This window comes from Gorilla gorilla, chromosome 8 (assembly GCF_029281585.2).
Source record: "Gorilla gorilla gorilla isolate KB3781 chromosome 8, NHGRI_mGorGor1-v2.1_pri, whole genome shotgun sequence".
Classification (NCBI taxonomy): Eukaryota; Metazoa; Chordata; class Mammalia; order Primates; family Hominidae; genus Gorilla; species Gorilla gorilla.
This window is the reverse complement of record NC_073232.2, coordinates 111,887,559-111,911,900: the sequence shown is the minus strand read 5'-3', so window position 1 is coordinate 111,911,900 and position 24,342 is coordinate 111,887,559. Positions and strand designations below refer to the sequence as shown.

The following is a 24,342-nucleotide window of genomic DNA, read 5'->3' as shown; positions in this document are numbered from 1 at the left end:
AAGGTTAAGTGATTTAACTTTGTCGCTATGAGAATAACTTTCCATTTCCTAAAATATGGGATTATCTCTTTTGATGCAGTTGATGTAAATGCCTAGGCTGTGTGTGTGTGTGTGTGTGTGTGTGTGTGTGTGTGTGTGTGTACCCATGGGCCTGGCCCAGTCCTTCGAATAAGATCAGTGCCAAGAAGGTAGCCTGGGGCGGAGTAGGGGGATGGGGGGGCAGGGAGTCAATGAGATTTCATGAAGCAATGAGGTTGAGTAAGAGTTATTACCTAGTGGATCAAGCTTGGTCCTCTCCAGGGAATTTTTTTTTAGGTTGAGTTTAAAATTGGGCATTCCTTGAAATTGAGAAAATGGGATTTATTTTATTTTTAAAAAAATTTTCCATAGGTTATTGGGGTACAGGTAGTATTTGGTTACATATGTTCTTTTGTGGTGATCTGTGAGATTTTGGTGCACCCATCACCCATGCAATATACACTCCACTCTATTTGTAGTCTTTTATCCCTCGCCCCCCTCCCACCCTCATCCCCAAGTCCCCAAAATCTATTGTATCATTCTTATGGCTTTGCATCCTCATAGCTTAGCTCCCACATATCGGCGAGAAGATACAATGTTTGGTTTTCCATTCCTGAGTTACCCTCACTTAGAATAATGGTCTCCAATCTCATCCAGGTGGATGCAAATGCCATTGGTTCATTCCTTTTTATGGCTGAGTAGTATTCCATCATATATATATGATTGAGAAATATATATATATTTATATATGTTGAGAAATATATATATATCACAGTTTCTTTATCCACTCGTTGATTGATGGGCATTTGGGTTGGTTCTACGATTTTGCAATTGCAAATTGTGCTGTTATAAACATGTGTGTGCAAGTATCTTTTTCGTACAATGACTTATTTTCCTCTGAGTAGATACCCAATAGTGGGATTGCTGGATCAAGGGGTAGTTCTACTTTTAGTTCTTTAAGGAATCTCCACACTCTTTTCCATAGTGGCTGTACTAGTTTACATTCCCATCAAGCAGTGTAGAAGTGTTCCCTGATCACTGCATCCATGCCAACATCTACTGTTTTTTAATTTTTTGATTATGGCCATTCATGCAGGAGTAAGGTGGTATCACATTGTGGTTTTGATTTGCATTTCCCTGATCATTAGTGATGTTGAGCATTTTTTCATATGTTTGCTGGCCATTTGTATATCTTCTTCTGAGAATTGTCTATTCATGTCCTTAGCCCACTTTTTGATAAGATTGTTTTTTTCTTAGTGATTTGTTTGAGTTCATTGTAGATTCTGGATATTAGTCCTTTGTCATATGTATAGATTGTGAATATTTTCTCCCACTCTGTGGGTTGCTGTTTACTCTGCTGAATGTTCCTTTTGTTGTGCAAAAGCTCTTTAGTTTAATTAAGTCTCAGGTAATTATCTTTGTTTTTATTGTATTTGCTTTACTGTTCTTGGTCATGAAATCCTTGCCTAAGCCAATGTCTAGAAGGGTTTGTCCAATGTTATCTTCTATAATTTTATAGTTTCAGGTCTTAGATTAATTCTTAATCCATGTTGAGTTGATTTTTGTATAAGGTGAGAGATGAGGATCCAGTTTCATTCTCCTACATGTGGCTAGCCAATTATTACCATTTGTGGAAAAGGGTAATCATTTCCCCCACTTTATGTTTTTGTTTGCTTTATGTTTTGTTTATTTCTGGGTTCTCTATTCTTTTCCATTGCTCTGTGTGCCATTCTGTACCAGTATTGTGCTATTTTGGTGAGTATGGCCTTTTAATGTAGTTTGAAATCAGGTAGTGTGATGCCTCCAGATTTGTTCTTTATGCTTAGTCTTACTTTGGCTATGCGGGCTCTTTTTGGTTCCATATGAATTTTAGAATTGCTTTTTCTAATTCTGCAAAGAATGATGACGGTATTTTGATGGGGATTGCATTGAATTTGTGGATTGCTTTTGGCAGTATGGTCATTTTCACAATATTGATTCTACCCATCCATGAGCATGGGATGTGTTTCCATTTGTTTGTGTCGTCTATGATTTATTTCAACAGTGTTTTGTAGTTTTCCTTGTAGAGGTCTTTCGCCTCCTTAGTTAGGTGTATTCCTAAGTTTTTTTGTTTGTTTGTTTTTGTTTTTGCAGCAACTGTAAAAGGAGTTGAGTTCCTGATTTGATTCTCCACTTGGTCGCTGTTGGTGTATAGGAGAGCTACTGATTTGTGTACATTAATCTTGTATCCAGAAACTTTGCTGAATTCTTTTATCGGTTCTAGGAGCTTTCTGGAGGAGTCTTTAGGGTTTTCAAGGTAAACGATCATATTGTCAGCAAACAGTGACAGTTTGATTTCCTCTTTACCTATTTGAATGTCCTTTCTTTCTCTTGTCTGATTGCTCTGGCTGGGACTTCCAGTACTATGTTGAAGAGGAGTGGTGAGAGTGGGCAACCTTGTCTTGCTCCAGCTCTCAGAGGGAATGCTTTCAACTTTTCCCCATTCAGTATAATGTTGGCTGTGGGTTTGTCATAGATGGCTTTTATTACGTTGAGGTATGTCCCATGTATGCCGATTTTGCTGAGAGTTTTAATCATAAAGGGAGGCTGGATTTTGTCAAATGCTTTTTCTGCATCTATTGAGATGATCATGTGGTTTGTTTTTAATTCTGTTTATGTGGTGTATCACATTTATTGACTTGTGTATGTTAAACCATCTCTGCATCCCTGGTATGAAACCCACTTGCTCATGGTGTATTCTCTTTTTGATATGTTGTTGGATTCAATTAGCTAGTATTTTGTTAAGGATTTTAGCGTCTATGTTCATCAGCGATATTGGGCTGTTGTTTTCTTTTTTGGTTACATCCTTTCCTGGTTTTGGTATTAGGGTGATGCTGGCTTCATAGAATGAATTAGGGAGGGTTCTCTCTTTCTCTATCTTGTGGAATAGTGTCAAAAGGATTGGTACCAATTCTTCTTTGAATGCCTGATAGAATTCTGCTGTGAATCCATCTGGTCCTAGACTTTTTTGTTGTCAGTAATTTTTAAATTACCATTTCAATCTCACTGCTTGTAACTGATCTGTTCAAGGTACCTAATTATTCCTGACTTAAGCTAGGGGTTTATATTTTTCCAGATATTTATCCATCTTTTCTACATTTTCTAGTTTATGTGCATAAAGGTGTTCATAGTAGCCTTGAATGATCTTTTGTATTTCAGCAGTGTCAGTATTGGATATTTCCTTTCTTCTGCTGGGTTTGCATTTGATTTGTTCTTGTTTCTCCAGTTCCTTGAGATGTGACCTTAGAATGTCAGTTTGTGCTGTTTCAGCCTTTTTGATGTAGGCATTTAGGGCTATGAACTTTCCTCTTAGCACCACCTTTGCTGTATCCCAGGTGTTTCGATAGGTTGTGTCATTGTTGTCATTGAGTTTGAAGAATTTTTAAATTTCCATTCATTTTTGACCCAATGCTCACTCGGGAGCAGGTTATTTAATTTTCATATATTTGCATAGTTTTGAAGGTTCCTTTTGGAGTTGATTTCCAGTTTTATTCCACTGTAGTTTGAGAGAGTGATTGATATAATTTTAATTTTCTTAAATTTATTGAGGCTTGTTTTATGGCCTATCATATGGTCTATCTTACAGAAAGTTCCACGTGCTGTTGAATAGAATGTGTATTCTGAGGTTGCTGGATGAAATGTTCTGTATATATCTGTTAAGTCCATTTGTTCCAAGGTATAGTTTAAATCCATTGTTTCTTTGTTGACTTTCTGTCTCTTGATGACCTGTCTAGTGCCGTCAGTGGAGTATTGAAGTTCCCACTATTATTGTGCTGGTGTCTATCTCATTTATTAGGTCTATTAGTAATTGCTTTATAAATTTGGGAGCTCTGGTGTCAGGTGCATATATGTTTACGATTGTGATATTTTCCTGTTGGACAAGGCCTTTTACCATTATACAATCTCCCTCTTTGTCTCTTTTAACCACTGTTGCTTTAAAGTTTGTTTTGTCTGATATAAGAATAGCTGCCCCTACTTGTTTTTGGTGTTCATTTGCATGAAATGCCTTTTTCCACCCCTTTACTTTAAGTTTATGTGAGTCCTTATGTGTTAGGTGAGTCTCCTGAAGGCAGCAGATAGTTGGTTGGTGAGTTCTTTTTTTTTTTTTTTTTTTTTTTTGAGATGGAATCACGCTCTGTTGCCTAGGCTGGAGTGTAGTGGCATGATCTCTGCTCACTGCAACCTCCACCTCCCAGGTTCAGGTGATTCTCCTGCCTCAGCCTCCCAAGTAGCTGGAACTACAGGTGTGTGCTACCACACCAGGCTAATTTTTGTATTTTAGTAGAGACAGGGTTTCACCATGTTAGCTAGGATGGTCTCAATCTCCTGACCTCGTGATCTGCCCGCCTCAGCCTCCTAAAGTGCTGGGATTACAGGTGTGAGCCATCGTGCCCAGCAGTTGGTGAGTTCTTATCCATTCGGCAGCTCTGTATCTTTTAAGTGGAGCATTTAGGCCATTTACATTCAATGTTAGTATTGAGATGTGAGGTAACGTTGCATTCATTGTGCTATTTGTGGTCTGTGTACCTTGGTTTTTTTGTTTTTGGCTTTGCCTTTTAACTAATATTTTTGATTCATAGGTCCTGTGTGATTTATGCTTTAAAGAGATTTTGTCTTGATGTGTTTCCAGGATTTGTTTCAAGATTTAGAGCTCTGTTTAGCAGTTCTTGTAATGGTGGCTTCGTAGTGGCTAATTCTCTCAGCATTTATTTGTCTGAAAAAGGCTGTATCTTTCCTTCATATATGATGCTTAGTCTTGCTGGATACAAAATTTTTGGCTGATAATTGCTTTGTTTGAGGAGGCTGATGATAGGGCCCCAAACCCTTCTGGCATGTAGGGATTCTGCTGAGAAATCTGCTGTTAATCTGATGGGTTTTCCTTTATAGGTTACCTGGTGCTTTTGTCTCACAGCTCTTAAGATTCTTTCCTTCATCTTAACTTTAGATAACCTGATGACAATGTTGCCTAGGCAATGATCCTTTTGTGATGAATCTCCCAGGTTTTCTTTGTGCTTCTTGTATTTGGATGTCTAGTTCTCTACCAAGGCCAGGAAAGTTTTCATCAATCATTTCCCCAAATATGTTTTCCAAACTTTTAGATTTCTCATCTTCCTCAGCAACACTGATTGTTCTTAGATTTGGTCATTTAATAGAATCCCAGACTTCTTGGAGGTTTTGTTCATATTTTCTTAATCTTTTTTCTTTGTCTTTGTTTGATTGGGTTAATTCAAAGACCTTGTCTTTGAGTTCTGAATTTCTTTCTTCTACTTGTTCAATTCTATTGCTGAGACTTTCCAGAACATTTTACATTTCTATAAGTGTGTTTGATATTTCCTGAAATTTTTATTGCTTTTTTTTATGCTATCTATTTCCTCGAATATTTCTCCCTTCATTTCTTGTATCATTTTTTGGATTTCCTTGCATTGGGCTTCACCTTTCTCTGGTGCCTCCCTAATTAGCTTAATAACTAACCTCCTGAATTCTTTTTCAGGTAAATCAGGGATTTCTTCTTGGTTTGGATCCATTGCTGGTGAGCTAGTGTGATTTTTTGAGGGTGTAAAAGAGACTCGTTTTGTCATATTACCAGACTTGGTTTTCTGGTTCCTTCCATTTGGGTAGGCTCTGCCAGAGGGAAGGTCTAGGGCTGAAGGCTGTTGTTCAAATTCTTTTGTCACACAGGGCATTCCCTTGATGTAGTACTCTCCCCCTTTCCTATGGATCTGGCTTTCTGTAAGCCAAGCTGCAATGATTGTTATCTCTTTTCTGGGTCTAGCCGTCCAGCAAGTCTACCCTGCCCCAGGCTGGTACTGGGAGTTATCACACAGTCCTGTGATGTGAACTGTCTATTGGTCTCTCAGCCATGGATACCAGCACCTGTTCCAGTGGAGGTGGCAGGGGGGTGAAATGGACTCTGAGGATTCTTAGCTTTGGTGGTTTAGTGCTTTATTTTTGTGCTGGTTTGCCTCCTGCTGGGAGGTGGTGCTTTCCAGAGAGCATCAGCTGTGGTAGTATGGAGAAGAACCTGCGGCGAGTGAGTGGTGCCCTAGGACTCCCAAGTTTATGCCCTTTGTCTTCAGCTACTAGGGTGGATAGGGAAGGCTCATAGGTCTGCCTAGGCTTTTTTTTTTTTTTTCTTAAGACAGAGTCTCCCTCTGTCGCCCAGGCTGGAGTGCAATGGCATGTGATCTCAGTTCATTCTCCTGCCTCAGCTTCCCAAGTAGCTGGGATTACAGGCATGCACCAGCACACCCAGCTAATTTTTTGTATTTGTAGTAGAGATGGGGTTTTGCCATGTTGGCCAGGCTGGTCTCGAACTCCTGACCTCAGATGATCCACTTGCCTCAGCCTCCCAAAGTGCTGGGATTACAAATGTGAGCCACCGCGCCTGGCCTGCCTAGGCTTTTATATGCTAGTTTGTAATGAGTAAGTTGTGAAGGCAAGAAAGGCTAAGTAATAAAGAGAAAAGAGCTGGTTGATTAAAAGAAGGCAATGAAGAAATCAGCATTGGATAAGGCAGAAGACCAGGTATGAGTGTTGGGAATGTGCCTGTAATAAAAATGTAGTAAGAAATTGGAACAGGACCTGGAGAACAGTCAGGAAAATCACGCACACAGATAACTTGGGGATTCAAGGCTTATGGGGTTGAGGCCAACTTTTTTTTTAAATGAAAATGTTGTGTCCATGTTTACTGCCTTCATAACTGGCTAGTTACTTTGATAATGCATCCCATATGTATAAAGTATTCAATACCACAGAGCACTAAAAATACATCACATCTACTTCCATAAACAACTCAAAATTTATCCCGTGCTGATAGCTTATCGTTTTTGTATGTCAAGGATGATAGACCCTTATGTTATTTGATAACATTCAAGGAAAGCTTTGTAATTCTAGCCATTTCACTTAATAATTTGGTCTACTATTTATGATAAAAAGTCAATGCAATAACTAAGGTCACATATGACCTAGTCCCAAAGTAAGGATGTTATTGTAGGAAGAAAAGGAAGCTAATTTGTGAGATACCCAAAATTTGGTGCCGTAGTTTAGCAACAAGTTGATTGTCTAAACAAGCAAAAGTTCCTTGCTCACAGTTGACCTGAAAAAAAGAAGAAGAAAGAATAAAAGCAAAGGACAGTAACTATGATAATTTTGGTTTCTTGCTTGGGAGTTACGTGATGTGATGCCATTGATTTCTATGATGGTGGATGGACAGATATAAAGGAAAAATAAGTAATCATTATAATAATAGTAATAATCCACATTTGTTGAGTTCTAACTATAGTATATAGTATGCCTGATACTAAACTAAACTAAGCATTTAGCATTCTTTTTGTAATTTAATCCTTAAACAATCCAGTGAAGTACAGTTGTCCCTCAGTATCCATGGGGGACTTGTTCTAGGACACACACCCTCCCCCTGCCAGCCTCCACAGATACCAAAATCTGCAGATGCTCAAGTCACTAATGTAAAGTGGCATAGTATTTGCAAATAACCTACACACATCCTCTCAGCTACTTTAAATAATCTTTAGATTACTTATAATACCTAATACAATGTAAATGCTATGTAGTCATTATACTTTATTGCTTAAAAAAAATACTGAGCGTGTTCAGTACAGATGCATTTTTTCCCATTATTTTCTCTCCCAGTTGGTTGAATCCACGAATGCAGAACCCATGGATACAGAGGGCATTCTATGTGGGCTATTAGAGTATTATTACTGCTTTACAGATGAGGAAAGTGAAGCTTAGGTCAAGTAAGGGAACTTCAGCTACCCTGGGCTACCCTTCCCATTCTCATTTTCTGGTGAGGAGTCATGACCAAAGCAAAGATGGGATGAGTCAGAGATGAGGCTTTCTGTTTATACTTTTTAAAAATCATTTTTACTAACTCTGTTTTGTTAGTTTATTACCTTGATCTGGAGAAGCAGCAGACTGTGTATTTAAGAGTTTACACTCTGAAGTCAGGCAGAGCAGAGCAAGGATTTCTGAGAAAGAAAAATAAATAAAAATTTAAAATAAGATATAATATAAAATTAAATAAAATAGACGAAGTCAGGAGACCAGTGTTTGAAAGCTGGCTTCACCACTAACCAGCTGTGTTACCTTGAGGAAGCTATGTTTCTTACAGCTCATTTCCTTATCTATAAAATATGAATAATAGCCCAGCTTCTAGGGTTGCTGCCCTCAATCTTTTTTCACAGAAACCAGTGACCTTTTCAAAATGCAAAATTGACCATCTTGCCCAACTTCAACTTAGAATTCCACAGTGGAATCCCATTGTTCTTAAAATATAAACCAATCCCTTGAAACATGACCTTCAAAGCCTCTCAAGGACTGCTCCTTACTTACTTCCCAGGACTCAGACATGCTTCATCTGGCCTCACAAACACTGTTCTTGTCCTGTAACCACAGGACTCCTGGTATTATGTTTTCTTTGTCCAGAAAATTACTTCTTCCCTTACTCCTTCCACTACCTCCCTTACTCCTTCCACTACCCCTCCATCTGACGTAACCTAATTAACTCTTCTTATCTTTAAAATATTACTTCAAATGTCATTTCCCTTGTGTGACATAACCCCCTAGGCTGAGTTAGGTCCCCTTAACATATGATTTTAGTATATCATGTGCCTTTCCTTTATCTCACACATCCCAGTTGTAATTTTACATTCATGAATCTTTGGTTAATGCCTGTCTTCCCCAGAAGACTTTAAGCTCCACCAGAGAAGAGACCATGCGTGGATTTATGCATCTTTTATCCCTAGGACTTCGTTTAAGGCCTGGCACATACTGAGAGAATAAATGAATTGGCTAGCACTATTAAGCTTTGCTGCCCCCTGCTGAGTCATGGCTTTTAGCCTATTAAACTAGCACCAATTGGATGTTCAGAACTAGTGTGGTGATATCATAGCAATATTTTTCAAAATGTGGTCCAGGGACCACCTGTGTCAGAATGACCTGCTTATAAAATGCAGATTCTCATGCCTCACTCTGAAGATGATTTTTAGGCCTATGTTAGGGTCAAAAAGTTTGTATGGGCCAGGCACGGTGGCTCATGCCTGTAATCCCAGCACTTTGGGAGGCTTAGGTGGGTGGATCACTTGAGGTCAGGAGTTCGAGACCAGCCTCGCCAACATGGTGAAACCCCGTGTCTACCAAAAATATTTTTAAAAAATTTGCCAGGAGTGGTGGTGCGCATAGTTAATCCGAGCTACTCAGGAGGCAGAGGCAGGAGAATTGCTTGAACCCGGGAGGCAGAGTTTGAGTGAGCTGAGATCTGTACCACCGCACTCCAGCCAGGGGTATAGAATGAGACTCTGTCTCAAAAAGAAAAGAAAAAGTTTGCATCCAAGCTCCCCTGGATGATTTGAGAGCCACTGGTATGAAAGGAAGGAAAGAAAGGAAAGAAGTGGAAGAAACTGCTTTACAGTCTCACTACCCTTTTTTTCCCTCTTCTTTTTTGAGATGGGGGTTTCCCTATGGTGCCCAGGCTGGTCTTGAACTCCTAGGCTCAAGCGATCCACCCACCTCGGCCTCCCAAAGGGTTGGGATTACAGGCGTGAGCCACTGTGCCTGGCCAAATTAACCATTTTAAAGTGGACTATTCAGTGGCATTTAGTACATTCACAATGTTGTACAACCACTACATCTACCTAGTTCTGACTCATTTCATCACCCTGATAGGAAACCCCATCCCCATTAAGCAGTTACTCTCATTCTCCTCTGCCTGCTGCATCTGGTAACCACCAATCTGTGTTCTGTCTCTATAAGTTATCTATTCTGGATATTTCACATAAGTGGAATAATATGTGACCTTTTGCATTTGGCTTCTTTCAAGATTCATTCACATTATAGCATGTATCAGTTCTTTGTTTCTTTCTATGGTTGAATTATATTCATTGCATGTATACACAATTTGTTTATCCATTATTTGTCTGATGGACATTTGGACTGTTTCCACCTTTTGCCTAGTGTGAAAAGTGCTGCTGTGAACATGCACGTACTTGCTTGAGTACATGTGTTCCATTCTTTTGGAAATTGTCTTAGTCTTGTGTTGCTATAAAGGAATACCTGAGGTTGGGTAATTTATAAAGAAAAGAGGTTTTTTGGCTCATGGTTGTGCAGGTTATACAAGAAGCAGGGAACCAGCATCTCCCCAGCTTCTGGGGAGGGCCTCAGGCTGCTTCTGCAGAGATAATATGACAAGAGATGAGGCAAGGGGCATGGGGCGGGAGGTGCCAGGCTCTTTTTAACAACCAACTCTCACTGAAACTAATAGAATGAGAACTCACTCACCTGTCCCCCACAGAGGGCATTAATCTATTCATGAGGGATCTATTCCCATGACTCAAATACCTCCCTGTAGGCCCACCTGGAACACTGGAGATCAAATTTCATCATGAGATTTGGAGGGGACAGACATCCAAATTATAGCAGTCATATACCTAGGAGTGGAATTGCTGGGTCATATAGTAATTCTATGTTTAACTTTTTGAGAAACTGCCAAACTGTTTTCCATAGTGGCTGAATGATTTTACATTCTCACCAGCAATGTATGAGGGTTCCAATTTCCTCAGTGGTTGTTATTTTCTTGCTAATGGTTGTTATTTTCAACAATGATTGTGGTGGGTTTTTTTGTTTTGTTTTTGAGTCAGAATTTTGCTCTTTTTGCCCAGGCTAGAGTGCAATGGCGTGATCTCGGCTCACTGCAACCTCTGCCTCCCGGGTTCAAACGATTCTCCTGCCTCAGCCTCCTGAGTAGCTGGGATTACAGGCATGTGCCCCCACACCCGGCTAATTAATTTTTAGTAGGGACAGGGTTTCTCCATGTTGGTCAGGCTGGTCTTGAACTCCCGACCTCAGGTGATCCGCCCACCTTAGCCTCCCAAAGTGCTGGGATTGTAGGCGTGAGCCACTGCAACCGCCCAATGATTGTGTTTTTTCTTATAGCCATCTGCATAGGTATGAAGTGGCATAGCCAATAATCTTTTGACAAAGGAAAATGAAAACGTTTTTACTGCAAGCCTGAATAAACATTCAAGAAAATATAAAAGACAAATTTGTTTTTGACATATTTTCCTTTTACTTGATGGCATAATGTTGATCTGTGAAAACATGTAAACAGGTACTTTCCCCATAATTCTCCTAGAAGTAATGCAAAATATAAAATTGAAACTCAAGTTGAGACATGAGTAAACGAGGAGTATTACTCAGCTTTCTCTTGTTTCTGACCAGAGAGGGATCATTGCCCTTTATTACTTCCCAGCATAAAAATAAAAATTGTAAGTCTTACATATCATAGTCCCAAGAGAGATAAGCCACAAACCTTGCCATAAATGTGCCACTTAAATGAAATAAGGCTCTCTCACCTTTAATATTTAATTATGCTCTCTTTACTTTGCTCTCAGGAGAATCTCCCTCCAGAAGCAATGTATTCTTTGATAATAGTCAGAGATTGGTATCGGTGATGTAAATCAAAAACTCACTGCTCTGTTCTCACTTATTTGTGGGATCAAAAATCAAAACAATTGAACTCATGGACATAGAGAGTAGAAGGATGGTTACCAGAGGCTGGGAAGGGTGGCGGGGAACTTGCGGGGGGGTAAGAATTGTTAATAGGTCCAAAAAAGAATTGAAAGAATGAATAAGACCTACTATTTGATAGCAAAATAGGGTGACTATAGTTAATAATAACTTAATTGTACATTTTAAAATAACTTAAAAGTGGGCAGGGTACGGTAGCTCATGCCTGTAATCCCATCACTTTGGGAGGCTGAAGTGGGAGATCGCTTGAGCTCAGGAGTTTGAGACTAGCCTGGGCAACATAATGAGACCTTGTCTCTACTAAAATTCAAAAAAATTAGCTGGATGTATTAGTGCATAACTATAGTCCCAGCTACTTGGGGGACAGAAGCAGGAGGATCGCTTGAGCCAGGGGGGTCGAAGCTGCAGTGAGCCATGATCGCGCTACTGCACTCTAGCCTGGGTGACGGAGCAGTATCTTTTCTCAAAAAAAAAAAAAAAACAAGATGAATAAATAAACAAATACCTAAATAAAGAGTGTAATTGGATTGTTTATAGCTCAAAGGATAAATGCTTGAGGGGATGGATACCCCCATTCTCCATGATGTGATTATTTCACATTGCAGGCCTATATTAAAACATCTCACATATCCTATAAATATACACCTACTATGTATTCAAAAAAAAAAACTTTTTTTAATCTTTATTTTGAGATTGTCTCTGTCTGTCGCCTAGGCTGGAGTGCGGTGGCATGATCTTGGCTTACTGCAACCTCTGCCTCCCTGGTTCAAGCCATTCTCGTGCCTCAGCCTCCCAAGTAGCTGGGATTACAGGCATGCACCACCATGCCCGGCTAACTTTTGCATTTTTGGTACAGACAGTGTTTCACTATGTTGGCCAGGCTGGTCTCGAACTCCTGGCCTTAAGTGATCTGCCCGCTGTGGCCTCCCAAAGTGCTGGGAGGTGTGAGCCACCATATCTGGCCATAAAATTAATTATTTTTTTTAAAAAATACAAAGGGCAGGGTTAAAGAATGAAAGTGACTCATCAGACAGACAAAAGTGGAATAAGAAATCTGGGGAAGAAGGACTAACGTTGGGATAGAAAACTGCCCTCTACTTATATTTTCCTCAATAAATGAGAATTACAAATTAAAAAAAAAAACACTGCTCCACTGTACCATATTTATGTACACAGAATATCCCACATGGGCTGAAATATCCATTCTTAAAGCCATGTTTTGCCCTTAACAGGAATATATGTGAGTCAGGGAAAGACATGAAGTCTACTGTTATATCTTGATTGAAGGCTTTGCCAGCACAAGGATTGTTTGACAACCTGGGTGTTTTTATGCACCCAGCGAATAAATGATAATAAGATGAGAAGTGAGTCAGGTCACACTTTTCTTTTGTAAGATAAAAGGACAGATTGAGAAAGGGGAGAAAGGAAAGAAGAATTGTTTCAACGGCTTTTTCAGGAAGAGGAATTTTAGGAAAGAATTAATCCAGATGAGGAGTAGCAAATTAATTCCCTTGAAACAATGTTTCCTAAATAACCCTTGGAAAGTCTTCCTGTACACAGTCTCCAGTTTGAAAACTAATGAGATAAATTATGATATCTCCTGATCATTTCAGTCCTCACTGCTTACCCCATCTCTGAATTCCTGTAGCTCTTATGTTCTGTTTCTTCACCATTTAGGAATCAGTTTCTTTTTAAGTGACTGTAAGGTTAGCAGTCTTATTTTCATGTGTGGCTGCTGGAATCAATCTCATTTTATACTACACTAATATCACATGCCCAGGTATGATGGCAGTTCAGAGAAGGAGGGTAGTGTAAGCTGGACGCAGCAGTAGGACCTGTTTTGAACCTTCAATAATGAGAAATTTGATAAGAACAAAGGGGGAAATGCATTCTAAGGAAGAGCAGCTTCTCTAGGATATAAATTCACCTGCTGTAACAAAGATTCCCATTAACAGCAGTTGCTTAACAAGCTTTCTCATGTCTGAGCACAAGTGGTCTGAGGTGATAGGATGCCTCATGGTGTTAAGGACACAGGTTTCTTCTAACTTTTGCTCTGCCATCAGCTAAAGTATAGGCCTTGTCCTCATGGCCAAAAATAATTATCTTCTGGGTCTGTGTTCTGACGAGAAGGGAGAAAATGAGCAAGAGGAGAACATATCCTTTTCTTTTAAAGGTACAACCCAGGTGTTTCAAACATCACTTTCCCTCACATCCCACTAACTAGAACTTAGTCACACCTCCAATGTTGATTGCCAGGGAAGCTGGGGAAAAATATATGGGCTTTAGCTGGGAAGCCACATGCCCAAATTGAAACTTGAGGTTTCTATTACTAAAGAAAAAAAATGAGTGGTCTCATAGAGAGATGTAGAAAATTACAAGATAGAAGGGAGAATGTGAAAAAACAATTGTACTGGGAATGAGAGGTGAAGCCAGCTGGGCTTCTGGGTCAGGTGGGGACTTGGAGAACTTTTCTGTCTAGCTAGAGGATTGTAAACACAACCATCTGCGCTCTGTGTCTAGCTAAAGGATTGTAAACACACCAATCAGCACTCTGTAAAATGGACCAATCAATGCTCTGTAAAATGGACCAATCAGCAGGATGTGGGGGGACAGGGCCAAATAAGGGAATAAAAGCTGGCCACCCTAGCCAGCAGCAGCAACCTGCTCAGGTCCCCTTCCACGCTGTGGAAGCTTTGTTCTTTCACTCTTCAGAATAAATCTTGCTGCTGCTCACTCTTTGGGTTGGCAATATCTTTATGAGCTATAACATCCACCGCAAGGGTCTGCGGCTTCATTCCTGAAGTCAGCGAGACCACGAATCCACCGGGAGGAACAAACAACTCCAGACACGCCACCTTTAAGGCTGTAACACTCACTGCAGAGGTCTGCAGCTTCACTCATGAAGTCAGCAAGACCACGAACCCACTGGAAGGAAAAAACTCTGGATACATCTGAACATCTGAAGGAACAAACTCCAGACATACCATCTTTAAGAACTGTAACACTCACCGCGAGTGTCCGCGGCTTCATTCTTGAAGTCAGCAAGACCAAGAATCCACCAGAAGGAATAAATTCCAGACACTGGAATACAAGAAAACATGACTATAGTACCTGAGGAGTTGCAGGTGCAGGAAACTGTTGAGGGTTTGTGAAGAATATCACCAATAAAGTTCCTTGCCTACTTTTTTTTCTTTGAGATAGGGTCTCACTCTATCACCCAGACTGGAGTGCAGTGGCCCAATCTTGGCTCACTGCAACCTCTGCATCCCGGGTTCAAGTGATTCTCCCACCTCAGCCTCCTGAGTAGCTGGGATTACAGGCACACGCCACCACGCCTGGCTAATTTTTGTATTTTTAGTAGAGATGGGGTTTCACCATGTTGGCCAGGCTGATCTCAAACTCCTGACCTCAAGTGATCTACCTGCCTCGGTCTCCCAAGGTGCTGGGATTACAAGCATGAGCCACCGCGCCTGGCCTGCTTACTTTTATAATTTTTTAGGCAGGTTTAGTGCTGGTGAGATGTACGACAGTGTGTATGGGTTTGTGTGCAGGTTAGGTGCTTACTATTCAAAGTGTGGTCCAAGGTCTAGCAGCATCTGCATCACTTGAGAGCTTGTCAAAAATGCAGAATCTAGGTAGGCGTGGTGGCTCACACCTGTAATCTCAGCACTTTGGGAAGCTGAGACAAGAGGATTGCTTGAGCCTAGGAGTTCTAAAACCATTTTGGGCAAGATAGCAAGACCCTGTCTCTACAAAAGAAAGAGAGAGAGAGAAAGAAAAAGAGAGAAAAAAGAAAGAAGAAAGAAAAAGAAAGAAACAAAGAAAGAAGGAAGGAAGAAAAAAAGGAAGGAAGGAGAAAGGAAGAAAGAAAGAAGAAAAAGAGAAGAAAGGAAGGAAGGAAAAAAGGAAGGAAGGAGAAAGGAAGAAAGAGAAGAAAGGAAGGAAGGAAGAAAGAGAAGGAAGGAAGGGAGGGAGGAGGGAGGGAGAGAGGGAAGGAAGAATCTTAGGCCCCAACCAGACCTACAGAACTGCAATCTGCATTTTAACGAATTCTTCAGGTAACATCATTTATCATTACATTAAAGTCTCAGAAGTACTGGGCTAGTTTATGCTATGGTGTGGAATAATCCTAAAAGCTCTGTGTCTTGAAACAACTAAGATTTATTTCTCACTGATGCTGAAGTCTGTCTGGGAGCAAGCAGGTAGCAAGTAGGGAACTCTGCTTCATGTCATTCTCACCAGGGCCCCAGACTGACAGAGTCTCCACCATTTGAATAATCACTAGTCATGTGGCAGAGGAGGAAATGTGTGACTCTTGTGCTTCCCTCATATTTCACTGGCCAAAGCAAATCCCAGGGCCATGCCTATCTTCAAGGAGGTGGAAAAAACATCCTACTGTGTACCTGGAAGGAGGAGAATCAAAATACTGCTGAAGCTAGGGGATCCTCAAGGCAGGCAGGCCTTTCAAGGGGTTATGACAATACAGATGTAATCAGATTCAGGGAAAGTATATCAATACGAAGGAAAAGGAGAGCATAAACAGAAGAAACAGTTCAGAATGATGATGATTCTGAATGGGCAGTCAAGGAAGACTCCAGCTTTAGAGTCTCATCTATTGGGCAAATAGTGAAGACTTTCATGGAAAACGAACATTTTGGAGGAATGGGTTGGGGTGGGGAGTGGAAAGGCTGAGCTTGGAATGGACACACTGAGTCAGAAATCAAGGTGGATATTCACCCCTTGTTTATCTTTCCAACCTCATGTTGTATCCCCTCCCCACTCACTCACCATGCTCCAGCCACACTGGCCTTCTTTCTGTTCCTCATGCACCAACCTTGTTCTCACCTTAGGGTTGTCGTACCTACTGTTCCTTCTGCTGGCATGCCCTTCTCCAAGTCTGTCATGACTGGCTCCTGCCTATCATTCAGAACTCACCATACATGTCGTCTCCTCAGAAAGGCCTTCCTTGGCCATACAAATGTAGCCACCCAGTCACACTATATCATACCACCCTATTTCAAAGATCAGCATAGCATCCAGAGCTGACATTTTTTTGTGTATTTTTCTCTGTCCCACCTCCCCACCCTCATCATTAAAAAGCTCCATGAGAACATGGACTATGTCTGTCCTGTATCCCCAGCTTCAAGTACACAGTTGGTACTCAATAAACATTACTGAATGTTCCCATGGAAATTTCAGTTAAAAGTATGCAATAAGGGAAATAAAGATAGGGTTCCAATGAGGACAACTGGTTTGGAATGGCAAAGTTCTCTAAGGTATTAAAGATGACCAAGAAGCATTAAACGTTTAGGGATGTTCCACTTCAATGGCTAGAGAAGTGTAAGCGACTGAGATGTCTAAAAGGTAGAGTGGTTTCTGAAGCTAGTAAAAAGTGCCAATGCGGTGTGGCGGCAAGTGTTATCTCTGTTAAGAGAAACGGGAATAGGAAAAAGACCGATGGATTTGGAAAGGTCATTTATGACCAATGAATAAAAGAGTAAAAAATGTAAAGAGCTTAAGGAGAGAAAGGACATAGAGGTGGATAGGTCATTAGTGGAGTAATCTGGCAGTAAAGGGAATTAGTACTCTAGCAGGATTGAATGGGTTTTTGTGAGACCTATTCATTTCTCAAGCTAAATATGCTAGAGAAAAGGAGAGACTAAACATGCTGTGGGGGAGAAGTTCCTTTTAAAAAAATTTTTTTGAGACAAAGTCTTGCTTTGTCACCCCGGCTGGAGTGTAGTGGCATGAACACGGCTCACTGCAGCTTCGACCTCCCTGGCGCAAGCAATCCTCCCCCAAGTAGCTGAGACTACAGGTGCACACCACCATATCCAGCTAATTTTTGAATTTTTGTACTTTTTTGTATTTCTTATTTTGTAGAGACGGGGTTTTGCCATGTTGTCCAGGCTGGTCTCGAACCCCTGAGCTCAATCAATCGTCCCACCTCGGCCTTCACAGTGTTGGGGTTACAGGCATGAGCCACTGCGCCGGCCAGGGAGAGGTTAACCAGGTTAATGGACCCCTAGGGTGTCCACATGGCACCTTCAGGGACTCTGAAACGCAGAAATGACATGCAAAATTTTGAGTGCACACAGGGGATGGGAGGTGGATGTAGGAGAAGAGAATTCGTAGCTTTATTATTTTCCAAACGGTCGCGACCCAAAGGTTAATAACAACTGCTGAAGAGAGTAGAAAAAGTTTTTAAAAAGGAAGCCCAGAGAAGGGCTAAACTTCAGAAAGAAAAAAGGAAAACATCTTTCCTATCCAAGGAAAACCTATAAACAGATGGAGAAGTCCACAGTTGCATCATCTGGGTAAAACAGAGAAGACAGAGCTGGAAACCGCGGGCAACTTGTGCCAACACGCTCGGGGAAGGCAAACGGAAGAAGACGCCCGTGCTCCCTAGCGCAGGAGGTCCTAAGGCCGGGAATCGCTGGCTTTGCCTCTCAGGACCCGGGCTGACCCGAGGGAGGGAGAAGCCCTCATCGCCAGGCGGGGGACCCATCAGCGCGCCGGCTCAGGGACAAAATACTGATGCTTCAGACTCTGCCAGGCCGTGCGTCCGAGCTTCCCCATAGCCGCCGCACTTCCCTGCTGCCTTTGGGATGCGGCCTCCAGCCCCGCCTCGCCACCTGCCGTCATCTGTGAATCATCCCGCCCATTTCGACATCTTCCTCCCCCGCCTTCGGCTCTTGGCCTGGCGCAAAGCCCAGTGACAGCCGGGGCCCGGGGAACCTCATTCATTCAACACTTGTTTGGTTTACTGTGCGAATGTGGATGCGAGGCTCAGTGCCGGGCGCTGGGGCCTGAGGAGCACCGGGTCCGGCCAGAGGGCCCAATACTCCAGACCCGACCAGAGTCTAGCGGGCCGCCGCGGTCCCCCCTGGAGGTGAGGCGGTTCCCAGCCCGCATGTCGCAACGGCTTCCCGGACAGGCTGCGGGTCGCGCCAGCCAGGGGATGACCGGCCCAGGCCGGCCCCGCCTCACGCCCGCGACGAGATCCCGCGGGAACACGGCTCTCCGGGGCCAGGGCCGCCCGCTCTCCAGCCACGCGTCTCAGAATTTGAGGAGCGCACTGGAGCGCGAGTCGTAACGGCACCCGTCAGCAGTTTGACGTTGAAGGCCTGTCGCCGCCCCGCCCCCGACGCGATCCCGCGCACAGGGACCGCAGCTCTGCAGGCGCTAGTGAGGGGCCCGAAGTCGGCCCCTAGAGTCCCTGGGCGCGTCGCTCTTTCTGTAGCCAATCGGGGACCGACGTGGTGCGGGCCAATGGCCGCGGTCAAAGTATCAAGAGTGGTTGAGCCTATCAAAGTTCAGCCTTAAGTTTCTCCCGCCCTTCTAAAAGTCAGAGGCGGGTTGATCGCACATGTCGGCCAATCAGTGGCCAATAAACAAGAAGCTTCCAAGATCAAAGGGGAAAAGGTGGGATGTAGGCGCTAGCAACGCCTCAGGGCGGAGGAATGACAGGCGACTTCGCTAATACTACCGGCTGATTTTTCGTACGTAAGGAAAGGGGTGGGTCTAACTTGGCGTCTCCACCAATGGTTGCTTGGGGGGCGTGTCCGCGGGGCCAAGCGGGAGCCGGAGGCCCCGGGCTCTCTGGGCCGTGCCTGAGGCGGACACTACGGGGCCGGGGGGCGGCGGCAGCAGTGGTGGCAGCGGCGGCGGGGGTGGGCGCCGCAGCTGGCCCGGGTGGATGGAGTTGGAGGGGCGGGGTGCTGGCGGTGTGGCGGGGGGGCCGGCGGCAGGGCCCGGGCGGAGCCCCGGGGAGTCGGCGCTGCTGGACGGGTGGCTGCAGCGGGGCGTGGGCCGGGGGGCCGGCGGCGGGGAGGCCGGGGCCTGCAGGCCCCCGGTACGACAAGATCCGGACTCCGGCCCAGACTACGAGGCGCTGCCGGCTGGAGCCACTGTCACCACGCACATGGTGGCAGGCGCCGTGGCAGGGATCCTGGAGCACTGCGTGATGTACCCCATCGACTGCGTCAAGGTGAGACCTGCACCCGGCTTCGAACCCGACCTGGGGCTGACCCGACCCCTGGGTCTTGTCCGGAGCCAGGATCCCGGCTGAGAGCCGGAGCCGACATGGGTTCCTTCCTGGCTCCTGCCACTACCACATGATTCGAACCGACACTCCATTCAAGCAAGGTCCCAGCTGGGAGTTGATCCCAGTCAGGAACCAGGACCTATTTCTAACCGTCAGTGAAATCTGAATCGGGACTCAGGATCGAAAATCTGTCAGCCAAAGCCCTGGACCCCACCTGGGACTAAACAGGAATAGGGTGGGATGGGGTATCCCGAAGCTCAGGTAAGTGCTACTAACTCGGTTAAGGTGAAGCCAACTGGCGTGAACCAGACCCTGAAATGGATCTAACGGCTTGAGATGTTTTCTGGGCTAGTGCTTTTACAAACTCCTTACTGTATCTTCCCTTACTGACGGGGCAGGAACCCGAATCTGGGATCTCTCAGCTAGATAAAGGACTTACATGTTAAATCTTAACACATGAGTGATTGGAAATCATTGTGCAGTGAGAATGCAGAATTCCAGACTGGAAGTAATGTGGGAAAGATCGTATTCAGGAATAGGTTTCAGTTTCTCTGTGAAGCAAGCATGATACCCCACCTATTTCCTGAACATGAAAATTGAGCTGGGATTAGGACTGTATGTTCAGGGAGCACATCAGCCTCCAAACAAGAGAGATGAAACTGATAGCATATTTCTTTGGCCACCTGAAGTTGGCAAAAAGGGAGAAGTTGCCTAGAAAGGAAGTGTGACGGTATTAGAAAGTAGATGTAAGTATGAAGAAAATGGAATGAGATCAACAAGAGGACACGATTCTTGTGAAAGTAAAACTAATTGCATTCACAACCAAGCAGGATGATGTATGTGTACTGAAGTCAGGTCCTTCTGAAGAAAGCTGGGTGAAGAAAGAAACAGATTATTGTTCTTTACAGTTCTTATTCTTGTACATTAGTAAAGGTGCCAGCCATTAAAGGTGAGGACTGAATTGAGGGAGAGGTAAACTAGAGGGGACTGTTGATATGACAAAGACCGATGCCTCCTTTACATGTGAAGGGTAATAGTCAAACAGTAACCTGGCAGCTTTTTGATGTATGTTTTCTCTTCAAATCAGGAAAGTGTTATGTATTCAAAAGGAGGAGAGAATCAACTTGGGAAAGGCAAAGTAGATCCCTTTTACTTCCCTTTGGTTCCAGTACTGTTTCATGTTTTCATTAGAATGTGGATAAGGAAATGGGGGGAGCGCTCATTAAGCTTTGAGAATGACAGCAAACTGGCAGGAGTATTTTAACACAAGGTAACTCCTAACAAGGGCCATATCCATTGAAAACGGGGTAAATGCACTTGACTAAAATGGACATTAGAATGTTAAATGCCCTTGTCAATTGGGAGAAGTAGAAATAAACAGTAAAATCCATGAGAGAGAAGTAACAACATTGAAATGTAAAACAAGTAAGTACAAATAAAAAAGATGCACACATTATATGTATAGACTCTAGGTTGAATGACTTGTGAGTTAATAATGCCGTATATCCAAAAGTTAATATAATCTAGCTGCAGAGTAACCTCCCTAGACTTAGACTGTGAGTAGAGTGCAGGGTTTAGGATGCTGTTTTTCTGGATGAGTATTGAATGGAAAACAGATCAATGAAAACAGTGAAAATTATTTAATGGCTTGAAAAATACAGTGTAATAATTTGTCTTAGAAATATTACTGTAACTTATCAATTTAACCACTGTTCCATTATAACATAACGGGAGGTTATCTCCTTACTCCATATATTTACATAGTGCTATTGTTGCTATAAACATTTTATAAATCCCTGTTAAAAATGCTTCTAGAATATTTGGGTGCATGTCCTTAAGGGAGGCAAATCTTTGCCCTGTGACAAGATGGAATTGATTTTGCAGGAACAAAGACTATTCAGAATCAAATATGGTGAATAAAGTGGGAGGTCAAAATGGGTAATACTGCTTGGCGCCAAAATAAGGTGGGACTGGAAAGCAAGGAGACTGCTTTACTTCTGAGGCCTATAAACCCGTTGAGGAAACACCTCTGAAAGAGAAGTTCCAGAAAGGTTTTGCATAACCACAGCATTGCTGGAATAAGTCAATTGTAGCCTTCCAAGGTAACTATTTTGAAGAACAGTTCTTACTCGTTTACATAAACTTTGGAATTTTTGGTTTTTAAAAATTAGTCATACAACATAGCAGTTATGCCTGAAAGCCCTCCATTAAGGAAATAATGATTTGAGAAAAAAATGCTCAGGAGTTGTCAACAATACGAAAGCTTATTTTAGAAGGCTCATTTCCACTTGCACTTAATGCTGGGATTTAAATGACTTAGAGGGAAGAACTAGGTGAGGCCAGTATGATTTAGTGTCAGTGAGTATGTTAAACACTTTTGTGCAGGCATGAAAGTAAAATTCAAATCTCTTCCTTCAGAAAAGACTTCCCAGTTTGCTTGTCCCCAGCAGCTATCCTTCTTCTTTTAATAAGTGGATGGTGGGGAGGAAAAGTAGCCCAGTCTTTAAGACTGGAGGCAGATATCCATGTTGTTGGAGCCTAAAGGGCAACCACAGTGTTTGCAAATGAAAGCTGACATTGCCTTTTGGCATGCAGGCCTGTCCATCCTCAGCTACTTATCAGGGTCAAGTTGACTTTAAATATCCTTGAGAGGGACCATGAGAAGTCAGTGTAGCCTTGCTGGATCATGGTTATTCAACCAGCTATTTCCATGGCTATAATGGAGAGGCTTGGGAGCCCAGATAAATCCCAGTTTCCTTTTCTGGGCCTCAAAGGCAAGCGCCAAACTTTATCTATGGGGACATTCTGCAACCCAAAACAGTCAGAACCCTTCTCAAAATCCTCTGGCTAAGTACCCACCTATCATCAAGCTGCTGTTGTTGGCTCTGAAGTGGTAAAGCAGATATCCACTTATATAATAAAGAGGGGAAGAGCAGAGGGAGATAAATCTCCAATTTCCAGATGTAAATGGTATCTATACATATTCACCTGTGAAAGATTAGGAAATGGAAACATTAGCTTATTTGATTTTCTTGCATCTAGTAATAAGTATTCAGTGATCTTGTGTGCCAAGCACTATCTGAAGTACCTTACATACATTTATTCATTTAATCTGTGAAGCAACTTCATGAAGTAGAAACCATTTTCATTATTTTACAGTTGAAAGGAGGCTTAGGGAACAGTTATATAACTTGTCCAAGGTCACACAGTTTAAGTAGCACAGTTATGATTTGAACTCAGTGTATCAGACTCTCAAGCCTTCCATATAGCTTCCCAAAAGCAGATTACAAGAACCAGGCAAGGCACAGAATTTCACAGTAAAGCTTGTCCCTGAACATATGACCTTCAGATTAATAGTGGGACATGTAAATCATTATAGCCACAGAGAAACTTTAAAAGGAAAACAAAAAATACAAAATTAACCCTGATTTATTGGTGGCTAAGGACAGTTAGTTGCCCACGTATATTTGTGAAATGACTTATACAGGAGGCAATGCTACCATGATCTGTAAATTCTTAGATATGAACAAATATAGAATCATTTTGAATACAATAAAAATCTTTGTATTTCTAGCACCTTATAAATTACCAATGGCTTTTACATATCTTATCTCTTTTAATCCCCACAACAGCCCTATGAGCCAGTCATTCTTGGCCTCATGTTATAGATGACAATTTTGAAGCTTAAAGAGGTTAAGTGACATACCCAAGATCACACAACTAGCAAAGCTGAGGCTCAGACTCAGGCTTTTTGGCTCAAATGTGGCTTGTCTTTTACCAAACCACTTACCTCTCTACTGGGTTGTTTGGCTTTTCTCCAAAGCCAGGTAGAAGTTTTTCATATTGAGGTTTTTCAGAAATTCTTACTTAGATATTTCATCTTTCTGTAAAAGGCAGATTTATTGGCCCACAAATTTGGGGAGCCATATTCATTTTTATATTTGGCATAGCTTATGCCCAAGGTCCTCTCCATAAGGGTGTATTTGTATCGAGTTAGAATTGTTGAGTTAGATTTAGATGTGTATATAGAACGTTCAAAGTAGCTTCCCACAGTCCGGTTTTCTCTTGGGGGTGAGGAGTTCCAGGCCTCCGAAGCCAAACCGTTCAGAATTGGTAGCCAAATACACCACTGACTGCAGCAGAGCAATGCAATTGCTGAACATTCCCCCTATACAAGATCAATTTTGAATAAATGCATGGAAACACGATAAGCTAAGAGGCTCAATTTATCTTTGCTTATTAGTAGCTCTAGCCAGCATTTGACCCGTAGTCTGTATGAACAACTCTTCTGCTGGATTTTATATGCCTTGTGTGATGTGAAAGATCAGTAAACAAACCCTTTATTGGAAATACATGAGGTTTTGTGGGGGGAAGTAGGAAAGAATGTGTCAAATTGTGATAAGTGATACTGTGTAGAGTATTTCTGATTGAACATCCAGTAACTAACCTTTTAAGCTTCCGGTTTTTTGTTGGTAGCAGGCAGGAGAAAATAACCAGAGGAATGTGGATTGCTTGCAGCTAACCGGGACCTGTTCATCTGGTTAGTTTCTTTTCTCCCATGCTCTTGAGGAAAGGTATTACTCTTGGATTCCAGTTGGCCAAGAGGAAGGTCCAAGCTTTTTTTTTTTTTTTTTTTTTTTTGAGATGGAGTTTTGCTCTTGTTGCCCAGGCTGCCGTGCAGTGGCTCAAACCAG

The 24,342-nt window shown here is 42.4% G+C and overlaps 1 protein-coding gene across 4 annotated transcripts in view; it reads left to right on the top strand.

Annotated features, from left to right (window-relative positions):
* The window catches only part of SLC25A28 (solute carrier family 25 member 28), a 48,799-nt gene that overhangs the window by 19,674 nt on the left and 4,783 nt on the right, over nucleotides 1-24,342 (top strand). Inside the window, exon 1 of one of the 4 annotated variants that reach the window (XM_063710407.1) lies at nucleotides 17,711-19,103. The exons of 1 other annotated variant lie outside the window; for it this stretch is intronic. Coding sequence is in view for 2 of the 3 variants with exons in the window: in XM_019034839.4 (XP_018890384.3) it covers nucleotides 19,301-19,591 (291 nt within the window). In the remaining variant the exon portion in view is untranslated. Of the gene's footprint in view, nucleotides 1-17,710; nucleotides 19,104-19,196; nucleotides 19,592-19,613; nucleotides 19,910-24,342 lie in introns of those variants that run through there. 2 more of the 4 variants (XM_019034839.4, XM_055352733.2) reach the window with 2 other exon arrangements.